The 16,874-nt window shown below is 52.2% G+C and overlaps 2 protein-coding genes across 2 annotated transcripts in view; one reads left to right on the top strand and one right to left on the bottom strand.

The window, feature by feature from the left end:
- Nucleotides 1–11,090, bottom strand: part of CACNA1I (calcium voltage-gated channel subunit alpha1 I) — a 126,668-nt gene extending 115,578 nt beyond the window's left edge. Inside the window, exons 1-2 of the mRNA XM_072973559.1 lie at nt 10,904–11,090; nt 9,520–9,603 (exon numbers count right to left, since the gene is read on the bottom strand). Of these exons, the coding sequence (XP_072829660.1) occupies nt 9,520–9,597 (78 nt within the window). The 5' untranslated portion in view covers nt 9,598–9,603; nt 10,904–11,090. The remainder of the gene's footprint in view (nt 1–9,519; nt 9,604–10,903) is intronic.
- Nucleotides 11,091–12,165: 1,075 nt separating this feature from the next.
- On the top strand, nt 12,166–15,761 carry RPS19BP1 (ribosomal protein S19 binding protein 1). The gene is made up of 4 exons (XM_006207101.4): nt 12,166–12,319; nt 12,485–12,613; nt 14,733–14,830; nt 15,256–15,761. Exons 1-4 carry the CDS (start codon nt 12,268–12,270, stop codon nt 15,388–15,390), a joined length of 414 nt encoding a protein of 137 aa, XP_006207163.2. The 5' UTR covers nt 12,166–12,267; the 3' UTR covers nt 15,391–15,761.
- The last annotated feature ends 1,113 nt before the right edge of the window (nt 15,762–16,874 follow it).

The raw sequence follows: 16,874 nt of genomic DNA, 5'->3' as shown, positions 1-16,874 counted from the left end.
TGCCCCACTCCATGCTCCAGTTACACTTGCCCCATCCCTACACTGTCTCATGTCGCCAGGCCTTTGCACATGCTGTGCCCCCCACCTGGAGTGCCTTCCTTCCCCCTTTTTCTCCTTCTAGGCCCAGATTCTCTGTCTCCCCCACTGGACACTGCAGGGTAAGAAGTATCACACTCATCTCAGTATCCCCAGCAGCCAGCACAGAACCTGTCATACCCATTCACTGAGTTTCCCTTCCTTTTAGATGAGTGAACTGAGCCAAAGAAATGCTTGACTAAATTCCCTAGGATTGGGGTGGGTGCAAAATGACTCCTCCAGCAAGGAGAGTGTTGCAGGTGTTCAAAGGGAAAGATCTCCAAGTTCTTAGATAAAAACTTACTTCCTAAAGCAACCTTAAAAGCTGTTTAATACAGTCCTCCCTCCTTGCTTTGCCTCATTTTGCAGATGAGAAAACTGAGGCTGAGAGAGAAAGGGCTTTGGTGCAAGCTTGTCCAAGGAGATAGTGGGCATCCCGACTATCTTGAGGCTGTAGGGGGGCCTTTCTGAGTGGGAGCAGATACAGAGGGGGCCGGCTCTCTCTCCCAGGTCCCTGGGCCCCAGATTGGCCAAACACACGCCTCTCCCCAAGCAGAATGATGGCCCCGCCCCCTCTCCTCCACCACCCCACCTGCCAAAGAATCCCAGCCTTCAAATAATGAATGATCCCTAATTTAATTACATCTTTAATTCATTCAGGTCTCTGCGGAGCTTTGAACTGGAGTCAGAGGAAATGCTCAGTAGTTCCCGAGAGGGAGGGAGGATTTCCTCTCCTATTTCAGGGAAAGGAGAGAGGCCATAGTTCCATTTTCCTTTGGGACTGTGTGTGCCCCCTACTTTCCCTGCAGGGAACCCCTCCACCAGACTTGAACTGTGGAAAAAGCAGGGTGCTGGCAGAGCATGGGGAGGCAGCTGGGAGAGGAAGCAAGGGACATTAGGAACAGCACCCCTCCCTGGTATTTTAAAAGACACGGCGCTCACACACACAGCCAGGAAATTGTTGTGGATTACTTGCCCTGTGCCGGGCATCAGAATCACTGCGATCATTTCTTAAGGGTCTTCTCTTGTCAGGCATTGTATCTGACTTAACTTATACCTCACAATATTACCAGCTGTGTTTTGCAAAAGGTGAAACAGGCTCAAAAGAGAGGAGATGACTTGCCCAAGGCCACGAAGTAGGTGAGAGAAACGACCAGGACTCAAAAGCGTTCTTTCTGGTTGGAAGCCCCCACAACCAAGCTCTACCTCCACAGGGGTCTCTAACACACACCCCCGCCACATCTCTGACAAGGAATCCCAGGGGATGTCTTATCCAAGGATGCTGACTCTCCAGAGATGAACCTCTTGGAAGTATATGGGAAATCTTGTGCCTACGTGCAAATGTTATCAACTAATAATAATGACAGACACTGATACAGTCTTTATTACGTGTTAGTCACTGTTCTAAGCACTTCCACACATTGTTTCATTTAACCTTCACATCAGCTCTAGGAGGTAGGTGCTAAGGTTATCACTCCCATTTTATGGACGAGGAAACTGAGGCACGGAGAGGTGAGTAACCTGGCTAAAGGTCATGCAGTTGGAAAAGGAGTGGGTTTGTAAGAGTCCTGCAAAGTAAGGCTTATAATCCTCACTCTAAAGGTCAGGAAACAGGCTCAGACGGGAGAGGGCATCTCCCAAAGACACACAGGAAGTGACCTAATTAAACTCACACCCAGGTCTGACCCCCGCTCCCGGTTCCAGCCTCTCCACTGCATTGAATAAGTGGGAACCTCAATTTCCACGTTTGTCAAATAGTTCTGACACTTATACCACAGATTTAGCATGACACCTATGTCACAGAATGTTAACTGGGAAAGTGCTCTGTAAATGGGTGGGCACCAAAAACATGATAGCTACATCCATAAGGCACTTAGAACGTTTTCATTTCATCCTCACAACAAGCTACAGGATTGACAGTACTGTTAGGCACAATTTATGATGAGGAAACTAAAGCACAGAGGCTGAGTTATCTGCCCATAGATGGTGGAGCTAGGATTTGAACCAGGCAGCCAGCTCCAGAGTCATGCCACAGACAGTGACTCCCCTCATGTAGGGTGAAGGAAAAGGGGAGAATGGCACCTGGATTTCCGGCTAGAGAGAGACAAAGGAGAGAAGAAACAGGTGTGGGGGAGGAAAGCAAGCTCCGTTTTGGGCAAGTTGAGGCTGGAGGTTTGTGCCACATCCAAGAGTGAGGCCATGTCCAGGAGGCCACGGAGATGTGAGTCCGGGGCCCTAGAGAGAGGTCTGAGCTCGCAATGAACCACGTGGCCTGGGGTGGCTCAGCCAAGGGCCGGTGGACTCACCAGCCTCCTTGTACCCGTTTCTCAGGAGAGAAGTTGAGTCAAGCTGCCAGGACCCTCTGGGGACCTCTCCTGCCAGTGTCCACCAAGCCAGGGCCTCAGCAAGGGGTGGTCATCCAGAACTCCCTCCTAGAGAGGGGTTACCAAGGTGCACCATCCTCAGACAGGGCTTTGCCTCCCCCTGGGCAATTCCAGAGACATGACCTCCAGCACATAAGCTGACAGACACTGTGGATACCTGTGGCTGACTTTACCCCAGCTTCAGGGAGAACTCCCCAAGACTGAAGGCCATCCTGCCAGGGAATAGGCTGCCCACTAAGGGGTGAGCTCCCCATGACAGGTTACATCCACACAACTAACAAATGCTCCCTCCTCCCGACCAAGCCTTCCCCTGTATGTCCCCATCCTGGAGTCAGTGGACACCATCTGCATCCCACCCACCTCTCCAGGCTTTACCATCTCACAGTCACATTGTCAGCCTGCTCCCATCCTGCACTTCCTGCCTCAACCTCCCTCACACTGAATCCTCAGACAGTCCCTGGCACATAGTAGGTGCTCAGTACATATGTTTTACCTAATAAATGGCTTGACACTCATTAATTCATTCAACAAACATCTGTCAGGCACCATTCGAGGCTCTGCAGCTACAGGTAAGAACAAGATACAAAGCATTTCCCAGGCAAGCAAAAGCTGAAGGAGGTCATCACTACTAAGTCGACCTGACAAGAAATGTTAAAGGGATTCCTTTAAACAGAAAAGCCCATAACAAGAAATACAAAAATTTTGAAAGAAAAAAATCTCACAGTAAACAAGGCACAGTAAAGGTGGTGAAGCAACTACCTACATAGTTTGTATGAAGGTTAAAAGAAAAAGCAGCAAAATTGTCTATACCTACAATAGTGAATTAAAGGATACACAAAATAAAAAGATGTAAAATATATGACATCAAAAACAAAAGGGGGGGTAAAAACGTAGCGCTTTTAGAACACACTCAAACTTGAGCGACAATCTCCTTAAAATAGACCATTATATACATAGGATGTTATATAAAAACCTCATGGCAACCACAAACCAAAACCTGATAACAGATACACAAAAAAATATAAAGAGAAAGGAAGACAAACAGAACACTAAAGTCATCAGATCACAAGAGAACAGAGCAAGAGAAGGGGAAAAGGACCGAGAACAACAAAAACAACCAGAAACAATTAACAAAATGGCAGTAAGTGCACACCTATCAATAGTTAATTTAAATGTAAATAGACTAAAAGCTCCAATCAAAAGACACGGGGGAAAGAAGATAGATAGAAACCCTGTGGTCCTCAGGTCATGATGGAGAAGACAGACAACCAACAAGGATAAGAAGTGGAAGGCAAATGCACGGTGGTCAGAGAGTGGTTCAGTGCTGTGGTGTGAACAGCAGGGCGGAGCGCGGGCGGGAGAGCGGGATGGCGGTCTTGTCATTTGGAGGCCCCAGGGTGGCCCACCTGCGGATCTTTACTGCCCCATCCCAAGGCTTCACAAGCTTTTGCTTCACAACCCTTGGAGGTGGGTGTTATTCTTTTTATTTTGCAGGTGAGTCAACCTAGGCACCGGCAGGGTGAGTCTCTGGCCCCTGGTTCCAGCCAGGACCTGAAGCAGGCGTCTGGTTTCTGTGCTGGGGTGGGGTGAGGTACGGTGGGTGATGCCTTAGAAAAAGCCCAAGCTGAAAACCCTTCCAGGCAACCTGTGCCCTTGGACAGGGCAACGGCCCTGGGGTCGACATGTGCAGTCACACAGGGCTTCCGTCCCCCACCCCCATCCCCGTGTTCACAAGGGCCTCATCCTTGGTTTAATGCTCTGCTCTCAGCTCACCATCTCAATAGTTTTGGAACAAGGGGCCCTGAATTTTTATTTTGCACTGGAATCCAGATAAGTAGCCAGTCCTGCGCTCAGGGTAACAAGGCTTTGGACAGATGCTCCCTCCCTCCTGTCCCCTCCTCCTCAGTCAAGGGGCACTGCCACACATCTTCCCCCCAAGACTCCTTGATGGTGGTGGGGACAGATTCTTCTGTGTCTCCAAAGCCTAGCACAGGGCAGGCAAAAGCAGACCCCTGGGGAGTTTTGTCTGGGTTGGACCCGTTGGGGTGGGATGGAATGGACTGTCCCCTTTTGGGGGTCCTGGGTGGAATTATTGGTGCAAATCTCTAACTCCACTCCCTCCCGGGAGATCCTGCTATTCCCTTTCAGCCACATCCTGACTCTTGCTTCCAGGCTCCTCACTGGGATGCAGCCTCTCAGGACACACCCAGTTAAGGATTCTGGGGTCCAGAGAAGTCCCTACCACCCGCCCAGCCCCTGTCCCCTGCACCCTCAGCTCCACCTGTGTGGGGAGAAGAGATTCAGACACTTCACACCTTCTCTTTTCACATGTTGGCAAAGGAGACCCAAGGGGGGCTGACTGTCCTGGGCTGCCAGCAAGGACGTGAACAGGATGAGAACCCCAGCCTCTGACCCTTGTTCCTCTCTAAGTGCCCCTTCTAAGCCATCTCAGGCCCCTGGGGTTTCCTTTTCTGTGGCTGAGAAAGCCCCCGGGGCCTGGCCGAGGTCTCAGTCCACCCATACGCCTCAAGTCCCAGCTCCAGGCTTCTTGGTCCTCCGCTTTCTTGAAGCCTGAGCCCTCAGGGGACCAGGGTTTACCACCGAGCAGACTCAGGACCCTGAAGCCATGACAAAGCCTGCTCTTCCTCGTTCTACCTCTGTGCACAAACTTCACGTGACACAGGTCATCCCAGCCTGACCTCCTGGGGGCTCCTGGGGGACTGTCAGAAGGGGAACAGTGAGGTATATTAGTCAGGAGGTGATAGACTATGCTGGGGCAACAAATAGATCCTGCAATCTCAGAGCTATTAAAAACTATAACAACAATATTTTATTGCTTAAATGCATCACATTCCTACTGGACAGTCCTCTGCCATCCACAATATATTGTACCAAGGTCATGGTAGCAAGGAAAATGAGCTGGAGATTGCAAGGGATGCTTTCAAGAGCCAGGCCAGGCCCAGAGTGGCACCATCCCGTCCACCAACACTCCATCATCCAGAACTCATTTTCTGACCCCACCCAATTGCAAAGGAAGCAGCAGTAGAGGTAGGGAAGGTGGTGTAAACACCAACACTGTTGGTAAGGGAGTTAATGCACCTTCTCTGGCCTCTTCTAAGAACTGAGCTCCCGTCTTGTTCAATATCTGGCCCCTTCAAGGCCAGCCCCTTGAGCCTCACTTGCGGGGATACAATCTTACCAGCTTAGCATTAGGAACTTAAAATCAATCATCAGACGCATTTACAGCCATCACTCCCCACAACTCCACCCTCCCTACCCCTCACCCTCCACCCTCCATTCTCCCTACCCCATCCCCACCCCCGTCTTCCCCTTCTACCACTTAGCATAAGGCCACAATCACCAGGAAATTTAGAGTCTGAAAGGTTGGCACAGAACAGTCCAAGCTCATTCTTTTTCTCTCTGTCATAATTGTTAATTTATAATTTATACTCTTAGCTATTTCTAAAGAGGATTTCTTAAAAAGTGAAATAAAAGATTAGAATCATTTAGGGAAAAGGAGTGAGCTAGATATACTTGAAAGCTGAAAGGGACACTTACTACAGTTGAATAATATAGTCATGTAATATAATAATGTAATCAGTTACAGTTATCACTGTAATACAATAATAATGCTATTCAATCTGAGCTTCCTAGAAGCAGAGGCAAAAAGGGAAACAACTTCTTCCTCCATATATTCATCCCTTCCTGCTCCTTTTGTCAGCTCTTTTCCTTATCAAAGTTCTTTCTCTTTATCCTCCCTTGTTTTCAGATCACCTGGGGGCAAAAAGATCCCCCCCCCCACCAATTTTTAGACATCCATATTCCCCTTGCAAGGAAAGAAGACCATAAAGTCAAATGGCTACAGTGTTAGTGTAAGGGAAGATTCAACCTGCAGGACTGAGACTACACAGGATTTGAAGGTCCCTCTCATACCACCTTTTGGCTCTTAGCCCAGGGATGGAGCAGAGACTAGAACTCCAAGGCAAGAGACACCTTGATTCCACATGAGGAGGGGTCCAGGCCATGGCTTCGTCAAATACCTTGAAACTGCACCTGGAGGGCAGATCTCCCTTCCCTGATGTCCTGCACATTAATTCACTGAATCTCCAGGATAAACCTGCAAGAGAGGCCTATAAAATTTTCCCCAATTCGCAGATGGAGAAACTGAGGCCAAGAAGGAAAATGATTTCAGCAAAGTTACCCAGCTGCCTTCCCCTGAAGACCCAGCCTCAGGGCAGGGGACCCCCAAGCTGTTGATGAGATGCTCAGAGTTCTGAGAGGGGGAGAAGGGAGGTTCCTAGGCAGGCCCCAGCGTGGTCAGGAAGGCTCAGGAGATGGAGACCGGCTCCCTTCTCCCCACCTCAGACTTCAGTTGCCATGACAACAGAGCCTCCATTCCGGGTGTTTGTTGGAAATTTGCATTTTAATGGAGATGTAATTAGAATTTAAAAGCTGAGGCTGGAAGGGACAGAACCCTCCCCTTCCCCTTGGGAGCCAGAAGTCCTCCCACTCCTCATCCTCTGCCCCTTGAAGAGCCCTATCCTGACACTTTCTCTACCTCCATAACCCTAGTGTCTGTCCTCCCTGGCCAGATGGGGACCCTGAGGCCCTGACCAGAGAAGGGACTTACTCCAGATCTCACCATGATTACGAGCCCCCAGAGTCTGCTCTGCCTAAGGACCCCTCATCTGACCCCACCACGTTGGTGAGTCTCAGAGTAAGAGTTGGTTGGGAAGAGGAATGTTAGCTTGCTGAGAGCCCCCAAGCCCTCCCCTGGCTCTTCCAAGCTCACCCTTCCTCTCCCTGTAACCTCTCGACATCTCAGTGGCCCTGGGGGCCTGTCAGGGCTGCGGGACCCCTCCCATTTTACCCCGGGGGGAACTGAGGCCCAAGAGGGAAGGGATGTACCAAGGTCACACAGCAACTTAGTGGCAGAGCTGTGTCTTTGGCTGGTCAGGGTGGAGCCATTAAAAAGACCCCACCTCTGACCCCTACCCAGAGTCACTATCTGACCCTAGAACACCGTGGAGAATTTCTAGTAGATTCTTCCTGTAACTTTATTAAGTTTTTAAAATCAGTCATGCCAACAATTTTATCTTTTCAAATCATTGAAAAGAAGCCACTCAGCCTCTGCCTGGACCTCTCCCTCCCAAGTCGGGCTGCTGTCCCTGGGGCCTGTCTGTGGGTGCCACCCTGAACCCCACAAACCCTGGAGTCACAAACACAGGCCCTCGAGAGCAAAAGAGGCTCACACATGCTGAGAGTGTAACATGATTGTTTGAGCACCACCAGCCCTGGATGGAGTCCCTGGTTCACCTTGAATCCACCCTCCTGTACACAACATGGCTCCTAGTGTTTGTTGAGTGAACAGATGATTAAGTGCCAGGCCCAGTGCTTAATTCTATGCAACCTCCCACTGTACCCTCCCCCCATGACAGATCCTTAGGGGAGACACTGCCAGCCCCCACGAAACCCCTTGCAAAGCTTATAGAGGCCATGTAACCTCCCCAGGTCCCTGCACTAGTATGTGGCAAAGGCTGCATTTGAACACAGATCTGCTGGCTCCAGGCTCTTGAGCGTTACTCTCCCTGTGTGCTGATCACAAGAGCAGGAGTCCCAGCAGCTACATACACATGCAAGGTTACGCGCACAGATGCAGGCACAGGTCCCAAGAGCACACGGCTGGCCCACATGGCAATCATTTATTTTCAAACACACAGCACTTACCCTGTGCCCAGTGTGCTATTCCAAGCACTTCACATTCAATCCTCACAGCCACCCTACGAGGTAGGGACCATTATTATAATCAACTTGCTGATGAGGAAACCAAGGCACAGAGAGGTTATGCAACTTGCCCAAGGTCACACAGCTAGTGAATAAAAAAGCCAGAATTGGAACCTATACAGCCTGGCTCCAGAACCTGTGCTTCCTCCAGACCTCAGGACCCAGGAGCCAGGAGCTCTGAGCCTCCACCAATCTCAGTCCTGGGAGGAGGGCGAGACAATATTTCTCAAAGCCCAATTCACAGAGGAGGAAACAGACCCATAGAAAGAAGGTGGCTTGCTTTTGGGCACACAGCTGTGTGAGCCTAGGCTTTGGAGCCCGGAACATCTGTGTCAGCCCCAGTCCCCTGGGCTTTTCTCCCTTCCCAGCACCACCCCTCCACCCCACCCATCCCCCAACACCTCCCTCTGCTCCACAGCCCCCTTCCCCATCCAGGAGGAAATGAGGAGTGATGGCCTGGTGACAGCCTGGTCAGGAGGAAATAAGATGAAGACACGAGCATCACCTTTTAGAAAAGAAAGCTCCAGGGAGCCTGAGAGAGGAGGAGATGAGACCAGAGGCCGAAAGGAGCCCACTCCCCATCCATTTAGAACCAGACAGTGCAGAAATGGATTTTCTCTTGAGCGCTCTTGTGAATGCACTTCAAAGCCGCTGATGGCAGGAGTCGGAGGAGGGCAAGCAAGAGAGACCTCAGCAGTAATGCAGGGCCAGGCGGCGGAGGGAAGAGAGACGCTGGACTACAGAGACTTGCAATCGCCAGTGGGAAGAGGCAATTGGAAATTCCATCTAGGTTTTCAGTTTGAAGGTGGAGAGAGGCCAGGAGCTTTGGGTGGTGGTGGGGGAGACAGGGGTGTTGACTGAGGAAGAGAAAGAGAGAGGACTCAGAGACAGAGAGAGGAGAGAGAAGGCAGAGACACAGAGAGACAACAGTCAGAGATAAGGATAAGATTAAGAGCCACAGAAAGATGGGGAGAGAAAAGAAAAAGCAAGTTACAAGACCCCAGATGCCCCCTCCAACACACAATTCAGAAAGGCCATGCTCACGCTCACTCACACTTACCACACTCTTGCTCAGGACTCAGAGACCCAGGTTCTAGTCCTCACTCTGCTCTTGAAGTGCCCTGTGACCTTGCAGAAGACCTCACTTCTCTCTGAGCCTCAGCCCTCCCCACCCCCACCCCCAAGGCCTGGTGAGGTTAATCTTGTTCCAGAAAGGCCAAGAAAGAGACATGGATGGGGCATGCAGGCAACAGAGATAGGGAGGAGTTAACCTCACCGTGATGTTGCTTCTGTGTGGCTGAGCAGGCACCGAGGGGCACTGAGGGGCACCGAGGGGAGGGCGGGAGCCCAGCATTTCCACCTGCAGATGAGGAAACAGGCTGAGATCAGTAAACAGCTCACCTAGACGTCAGGCAAACAGGACAGAAACCCACCTGTGAGACTTCATAACCCCAGCCTCACCCCAGAGAAAGGGACAGAGCAGGAGGGAGCTGCCATCCCTGAGCCTGTCCCATCAGGAGTCCAGGGGAGGCCTGACATTTCTTAGGTGCCCAAATGTGAGCACCTCATTCTTGCTCTTGCTCAGAGTGGGGTGGACATGTCTGTAATATCGGCCATGAACAGTTGCTGGGTGCTGACCTACCCAGTTCCTTACCGGTATTAATTTACTGGCTCCTCATACACTCTTTATTAGGGAACTAAGCCCATTTAACAGATGGGGAAATTGAGGCACTGTCTGTTAAGGGGTTGCCGAGGGTCGCACAGCCAGCTAACAGTGAGTGACCAGCTGTCCTTTGCACACTTTTCCGGAAGAGGGCCTCCTCCCCTCCCCACCCGGATGCCCAGCCTGGTGACTCTGCCTCAACTTCACACACTCCTCCAGGTCAAGCCCAGGAAGACTGTCTAGCCCGGAAGGCTGCGGGGCAGGGGCAGCAGGAAGCCAGAGCCAGAGCAATGTTGGCCACCAAGAGCCGGCTGACGCCGAAGGACATCTTGATCCCACACTCCTACCAGGACCCCCCAACTAGACTGCGGTGGACCGGGATGGTGGAGCCGCGCCCTGCGAGAAAGCTGTCCTGCGGCGCCACCTAGTGGCCATCTGGCCCTACCAGCGTCCGGAGAGCTGAAAACGAAGCCGGAATCCCTCGCTTAGCTAGGATATTGGAATACATCCCAGATTCGTAGGAGAAAGGGGATATGGTCGAGCTTGGTCCTTTGCCCTCCTGAGGGGCAGGCTCACACATCCCACGACCACCTGGACATCTCTGCCTTCATCCGTCTGATTCGTGCATTTACAGAGGCCTTACTATATGCCAAGTACTGTTGGAGGCGCTAGAGATGTAACAGAGAACAAAGCAAGGATCCCTGCCTTTGTAGAGTTTACAGGGGGGAGTGCGTAGGGAATAGTCAATGAAAAATAAACAAATATAATAAAAAGAAATCGAATAAAAGAAATAAGAAAGCAATCTGGCCATTTCAGAAGCAAGGAAAAAGAGCTGACTTCTCTGGGCTCCAGGCACCCGACACAGCCCTCAGGGCAAATCCATGGAGACTGCCGCCAGAGAAACTGTCCTGTCCCCCTTGCTCCTCTGGGGTCACTCTTGTCCCAAGGGATCTGCCCTCACTATGGAGTCCTCTTGCCTGGGACACTTTCTTCCCACCTTGGCCAGCTGCTCTTCTCCTACAGGGGCCTCCTGACCTCCATGGCTTGACAGGCCCTACCCAGGGCCTTAGCAGTACTCTCCTGGGTGGCTGGCACAGGACAGCAGTACATGAATGCTCAAGCAGGGCTGTCTGCCTCTATTCCCAGCTCTGACACCACCTGCGTGACCTGGACAGGCTCCTTGGTCTCTCTGTGCCCCCCGTTTCCTCATCTGTAAATCGGGAAGTTCATACGTCAGAGTCAGGGGCAGGGAGTGATAAGTCTGTTAACAAATGTAAACCTTTAAAACAGCACTTTGACATTGTGTTTGTTATTATTAATGTCTGTTTAGGTGTTTCTCTCCCTCCTGGACTAGCTGATGAAGATTAGTGAGGTTCATTCACAAAGAAACAAGTGAGTCATCTCCATAGTCTACACTTTACAGTGTCAGATATACAGAAGGACCTTAGAACATGTTTGCCTGGAGAATTCAGTAGTTCCTCATCATTCACCACTCATTTATTGAGTGCCTTCCGCATGCCAGGTACCAGGCTAGGAGCTGCAGATGGGGCAGTGAACAAGACAGCATTCCTCCGTACCAGGGTACTAATATCCAGATCAGAAGTTCTCAAACTATTTGTTCTAAGAACCTCTTTACTCTTAGAAAATTCAGGATCCCAAAGAACTTCTGTCTGTGTAAATATCTAACGACAGTTACCGTTAGAAACTAAAACAGAGAATGTTTAAAAATATTTATTAAGTCATTTAAAATAATAATAACTAGCTCACGTATTAACATTAGTGACATATTTTAATGAAAATAGTTGTATTTTCCAAAACAAAACAGACTAGTGGGACAACACTGATATTGTTTTGCATTTTTGCAAATATCTTTAATGTCTGGCTTCATGGAAGACAGCTGGGTTTTCATGTCAAACTCGATCTGTGCGATACGTTGCTCTGATTGAAGAACATGAAAAAAAAACTTCAAAAAATACATTCTCCTTTTTCGTAAAAATTGAGACGACTGACACTCCACCGCGCCCCCGGCCTCGCCCACTACCGAGAGGCCAGACCCTAGAGGCTTGACCTACGAAGCTGGACTAGTGGTGGACGGCTTCCGGGAGAAGGCGAGGGCTTGGCTCGCAAAGGGTTGGTTGGCTTGGGATTGGACGACAAATGCGACCTTCGGCGCGTTGGCCCCGCCTCCACGCCCCGCCCCCTTTTCTCCCAGTGGTAAACCTAACGCAGGCGTTCTAAGGAAAGTGGGCACTTCCGCCCGCCCACGGCGGAACCTTTCATTTTCGCTCGGGTTTCCGCCGAGACAACGAGGGCGGCCAAGGCGGAAGTACTTGAGGCGCGTGGGCGGGGCTAAACGCAGCAATGTCGGCTGCCTTGCTCCGGCGGGGCTTGGAGCTGCTGGGGACTCCCGAAGGTAAGGAGGCCCTACCCAGGGACGTCCAACCCGGGCGGGAAGGTGGCAGGACTGGGGACAGGAGTCAGGAGGGTGCGGAACGATCCAGGGCCGGCTTAGCCTTGGTGAGATGGGAACCCTGATCGCCCTCCAACCTGGTCCGATCCTCTCTCGTTTCCCCTACAGCCCCTGGGGCTGCGCCAAGCCAGACTAAGCCCAGCGCGGCTCCAATGAAGCGGACCCGGAAGGCGAAGGCAACCCAGGCCCAGAAACTGCGGAACTCGGCCAAGGGAAAGGTGCCCAAGTCGGCCCTAGGTGAGCTTGGGAAGGGGCTGGATGTGCTTGCTGCTCCGGGGGTTGAGGGCAGTTCCCTGCAGGAGGCAGCGCTTGAGTCAGGGTTTGAAACATTCCCCAGGCATTTCTAGAATACCTACTGTGCGACGGGCACGGAGCAGCGCCCTGGGAACACGGAGGTGAACGAATCACATCGTCCCGGCCTTCAAGGTCTACAGTCCTAGTGGGAAGAGAAGCATCAAAGAGTTGAAATCAGCGTATAGTTGCGAAGTGTAATGAGGTCTATGCAGTAAAACTGTGATGTTCTTAGAGGGACCTAGAATAAAAAGCCAATTAGGCTTCTCTGAGGAAGCAACACTTAAGCCCAGACCTGAAGGAAGTATAAGAGTGAGCTAGGGAAAGAGTACTCTAGAGAGAACGGCATATGCGGAGTCAGAAATTTTATTGCTTTTGAAAATTTGAAAGAAGCCTGGTAAAGGGGACATATAGTGAACGAGGGTCAGAGACAGAGCATTTAATAAAATTAATACTCCTTGTGCCTGGTACTGTTCTAAGCCTCATACAAATGTTTGTTCATTTAATTCCTCGCAGCAACCCTGGGAGGTCGGTACTATCATTACCCTCATTTTACAGATACAGAAGCAAGCAGATGGTACAGGTAGAAACCAGGCAGTGTGTCTCCAGAGCCCTGTTGTCACTTACTCTATTCAAGTAGGAGGTGCTGTGGCCTGGGCAGTGGTGATGGTGCAGACATAACAAGAGAATGGTGTGAGTGGAAAATGCGCTGAGGAGAGAGCATTGGTGGCTGTGAGGGTGAAGGAAGAGGGAGTCAGCGAGAATGGAGCCCAGTTTCTAACAGAGCATGTTGGGGGACATGGTGCCACTTGACAAGACGTATGGACTTGAAGGGGAGTAGCTGTGGGCAAAATGGTGGGATATTTTGACATGTGACAGGACTTGGTGAGCTCCCAGTGTGTCTTTGAATCCCCAGGGCCGGGTGCATAAAAGGTGTTTGAGTATTTGTTAAAAGTCTATGAATTCCAAGGAGGAAACAGCATGAGCAAAGTGTGGAGGCAGGAAGGTGGGACTCGGCTGAGCACCAAGGATGCTGGTGTGGAACAGGAACATCCGATGCCAGAGGCCACCCCTCCATTCCAGCCGTCCTCCCACTGCCTGTCATGGCACATTACTGATGAGTGCAAGGACCCTCGAGCTTGGGTGGCCAATCTAAGGAACACCTCTGTGGCTGCCACCTTGGTCTGAGCTTCATCACCTCTTGCCTGGATTATTGCAGATGCCTCCTAACTGGCCCCCTATCTCCACTCCTGTAATCTTTTTCTCACCACTGCAGCCAAAGTGACCTGTAAAATCCTAAGTCAGACCTGACTCTCCTCTACCCCAAATCCTTAGTGGCTCCCATCGGACTCGGTGAAAGCCTGAGTTCCGCATTCTTACGTTGCTTCACAAGGCCCCACGTGATCTGCTCCCCCACCAGCTTTGTCTCCTAGGGCTGTCCCCTCCCCATCCCAGCCATTTTCTGTTCTTCAAGCACATTAATCACACTTCTGCTTCAGAGCCTTTGCACTGGCCATTGCCTCTATACAGAATGCTCTTCCCCAACCTGGGCACACTCTCTCCTTCCAGTCTTTGCTCAGAACTCAATTCAGCAAGGCCTTCTCAGGCCCTTCTGTTTAGAATTGCAACCCTGCTCCCTAGCATTCCTCATTTCTGTTTACTAGTCTCTTTTTCTCCATAAAACCATCACCTTCTAAAATACAGTTTTTCTCGTTTACCATCCCTTTTCCTATGGAGTGTAACTTCCTTAAGGGCAGAAGTTTGTTCTGTTTCTGGCTGTGTGCTCTGGCATCAAGAACAGTGCCCCATACCGAGTAAGTGCTCAGGATGTATGGGTTGAATAAATCACTTGAGCAACTGGAACCAAGGGAGACTTTGAGCAGGATCTTGTAGAGTGTGGTTTTGACAGAAGAGCCCAGGCTGTTGCAGTAATCTTCGGAAGGAACGATGGGGCTTCGATGGGGCCTTTGGAGGGTATGGGTGGAGTGGGGAAATGTCAGGATGGGACCTGGAAGGCTTCCAGGGAGTGAGTCTGAAATGATGCCACCCTGCCTACCACCCACAGCTGAGTTCCAGAAGCGAGAGCGTCGGGGTTACCTTGACGTAAACCTGAGGTTTATGACCAGTGCAAGGAGCACAGTGGCTGAATCTGTCACCCAGCAGGTTTGTCAGGGGTTGAGCTGTGGGAAGGAACAGGGGTGGGAGGGGGCTGCTGAGGCTGTTCCTGGGACCTGTGGGAGTCTCAGTCCTGAGCAGAGGGTGGAAGCTGAGCCACCCTACAGGCTCCTAGGAGCTGGACTACACTGCTGGACTGTGAGAGGGTTTCCCGGGGGGGCCAAGAGCAGAGCTGGGTCGAGCAGGGGTGGGGGGCGGGAAGGTGGGAGTCTGGGCCTGGCCTTACTATCCTGTGGCCCCTGTGGGTACCTCCTGTTGGCCTCCTCTGTAAGTGGAAATGATGTGCCCTGCTGCCCAGGACAGTGTGAGAGGGCAGCACTTGGTCAGCTGTGCCAGGTGTGTGGCTCCAAGTGGCGGTCCCTCATGTGCTAGGAGTCCCCACCCCAGGGCTCCTGACTCCCACATGCCCCCAGATTGTGCTCCAGAACCGGGGTCGCAAGGCCTGTGACCGGCCTGTGACCAAGACTAAGAAGAAGAAGAAGGCCGAGGGCACCGTGTTCACCGAGGAGGACTTCCAGAAGTTCCAGCAGGAATACTTTGGCAGCTAGGCTTCCAGGAGGGCACAGCAGGAGGGGCCCTTGGGCCCAGCCTCCTCCTCTCAGCTCTGCTGGCCTCCGGAGCCTGCCCTGCATGGTGCAGCCAGCCTGGCTCAGGATGGCTCGGGAGTGCAGTCTGGGGGAGGCTGGGATGGAGCTGGCGAGCTGAAAGCCCAGGGGAGGATCTTCACTGACTGGCGCTGACACCTGCAGGCTCAGGGGGTGCCATCTACCTGCCGGAAAGGAACATTTCTGATTGTTCTGTCTGCTTTGGCCCAAGTAGGCCCTCTGGGCTGTTAGCTGTGGAGGGGACAGTTAGTGGGCCCTCAGGGATCTCACTTCTGATAGGAGGGCTGCTGGGTTCTAATAAACGTGGCCTGGGAGCTGCTTGTGCTGCTCTGACTTACAGGGTGTTGCCCATCTCCTCTGGCACCAGGGAACCTTCCCTCCCTTCCCCGCCTCCCGAAGTGGTTCTTAGAGCTCTAGGTCTGAAGTCTTCCTGTCCGGCCCCAGCACAGGCGCCACCCGGAGAGCAGTTCTTCCACCTACCACCCGGGTCTCCTCCCCTGGGGGTGGCAGCCACAGCTGAGAAGGCAGCTCTTGAGGCAAAAATAGCGCCCGCAGCTGCTGGGGGCTTTGTTCCAGGGACACGGACACCAGGGTCTAAGGGAGGGGGTGCTGCTGCCTCAGCCCACTGCCCCAGGCTTGTGCCCTTGGGAGCAGGTGGGGCAGGGAGTCAAAGGCCACTTGTTTCTCCTCTCTCTGTCACATAAGGTGGGGGCTGGTGGGGCCATTCTGGAGGTGACCTCAAGGAACAGGGTTTCATGCTCAGGTCTGTGCAGAGCAGGAGGTGGTGCCAGGGCTGGAGCTGCACCAGTGTGAAAAGGCAGAGGCTGGACCGCGCCCAGCGGGCCCAGCGCCAGACCCACTGAACAAATGCACGAGCCAGTGGGTGGTGCTGCCCAGGTTGGTCTTCAGGGCGGGGTTGACAACAAGGCCTCAAAGCCCAGGAAGCCCTTCTGTGGAGGGTGGGGGCCCCAGATGCCTTCAGGCAGCTCCGCCTGGCTCTCCCAGCACCCTCACAGGGCTCCTCAGGGCGTGGCGTTGTCTGATGAGGACTTCGGCGTCTCTGGCAGGGAGCGAGTGCCCACACCCGCATGGGCTCTTTTGTGCAAAAGGAGAGAGTTTTAGCCAACATGCACCCAGACCCCGGGAGAGGGAGTCTGTTCCTAGTCATTAACCAGCTTTCCACCTTGAACGGGGACAGGAGGGGACCACTGAGGCTGTTGGAGCCAGTCCTGTCTGCAGGTGGCCTCCATCTGAGAGTAGGAAGCAGACCAGACCAGCCATCCAGGAGGTGAAGGTGGGCAGGAGAGGAGGTGCCACGGCTCCAAACCAGTATTGACCCACCTTCCTCAGATGGGCTTGTTCCGGAGATGGGAGAGGCTGTGTTCTCGCATCCCCCTCCCGCCTGCTGAGACCGCAGTGGGGAGGGA

Source organism: Vicugna pacos, chromosome 12 (assembly GCF_048564905.1).
Source record: "Vicugna pacos chromosome 12, VicPac4, whole genome shotgun sequence".
Taxonomy (NCBI): Eukaryota; Metazoa; Chordata; class Mammalia; order Artiodactyla; family Camelidae; genus Vicugna; species Vicugna pacos.
Note: the sequence above shows the minus strand (reverse complement) of the source record. Positions and strands in the feature narration are given on the sequence as shown.

Bases quoted from the DNA above. Each gene is read 5' to 3' on its own strand.
- RPS19BP1 (XM_006207101.4), top strand. From the start codon at position 12,268: ATGTCGGCTGCCTTGCTCCGGCGGGGCTTGGAGCTGCTGGGGACTCCC. The intron at 12,614-14,732 runs GTGAGCTTGGGA...TACCACCCACAG, and splicing joins GGTGCCCAAGTCGGCCCTAG to CTGAGTTCCAGAAGCGAGAG. The intron at 14,831-15,255 runs GTTTGTCAGGGG...ACATGCCCCCAG, and splicing joins CTGAATCTGTCACCCAGCAG to ATTGTGCTCCAGAACCGGGG.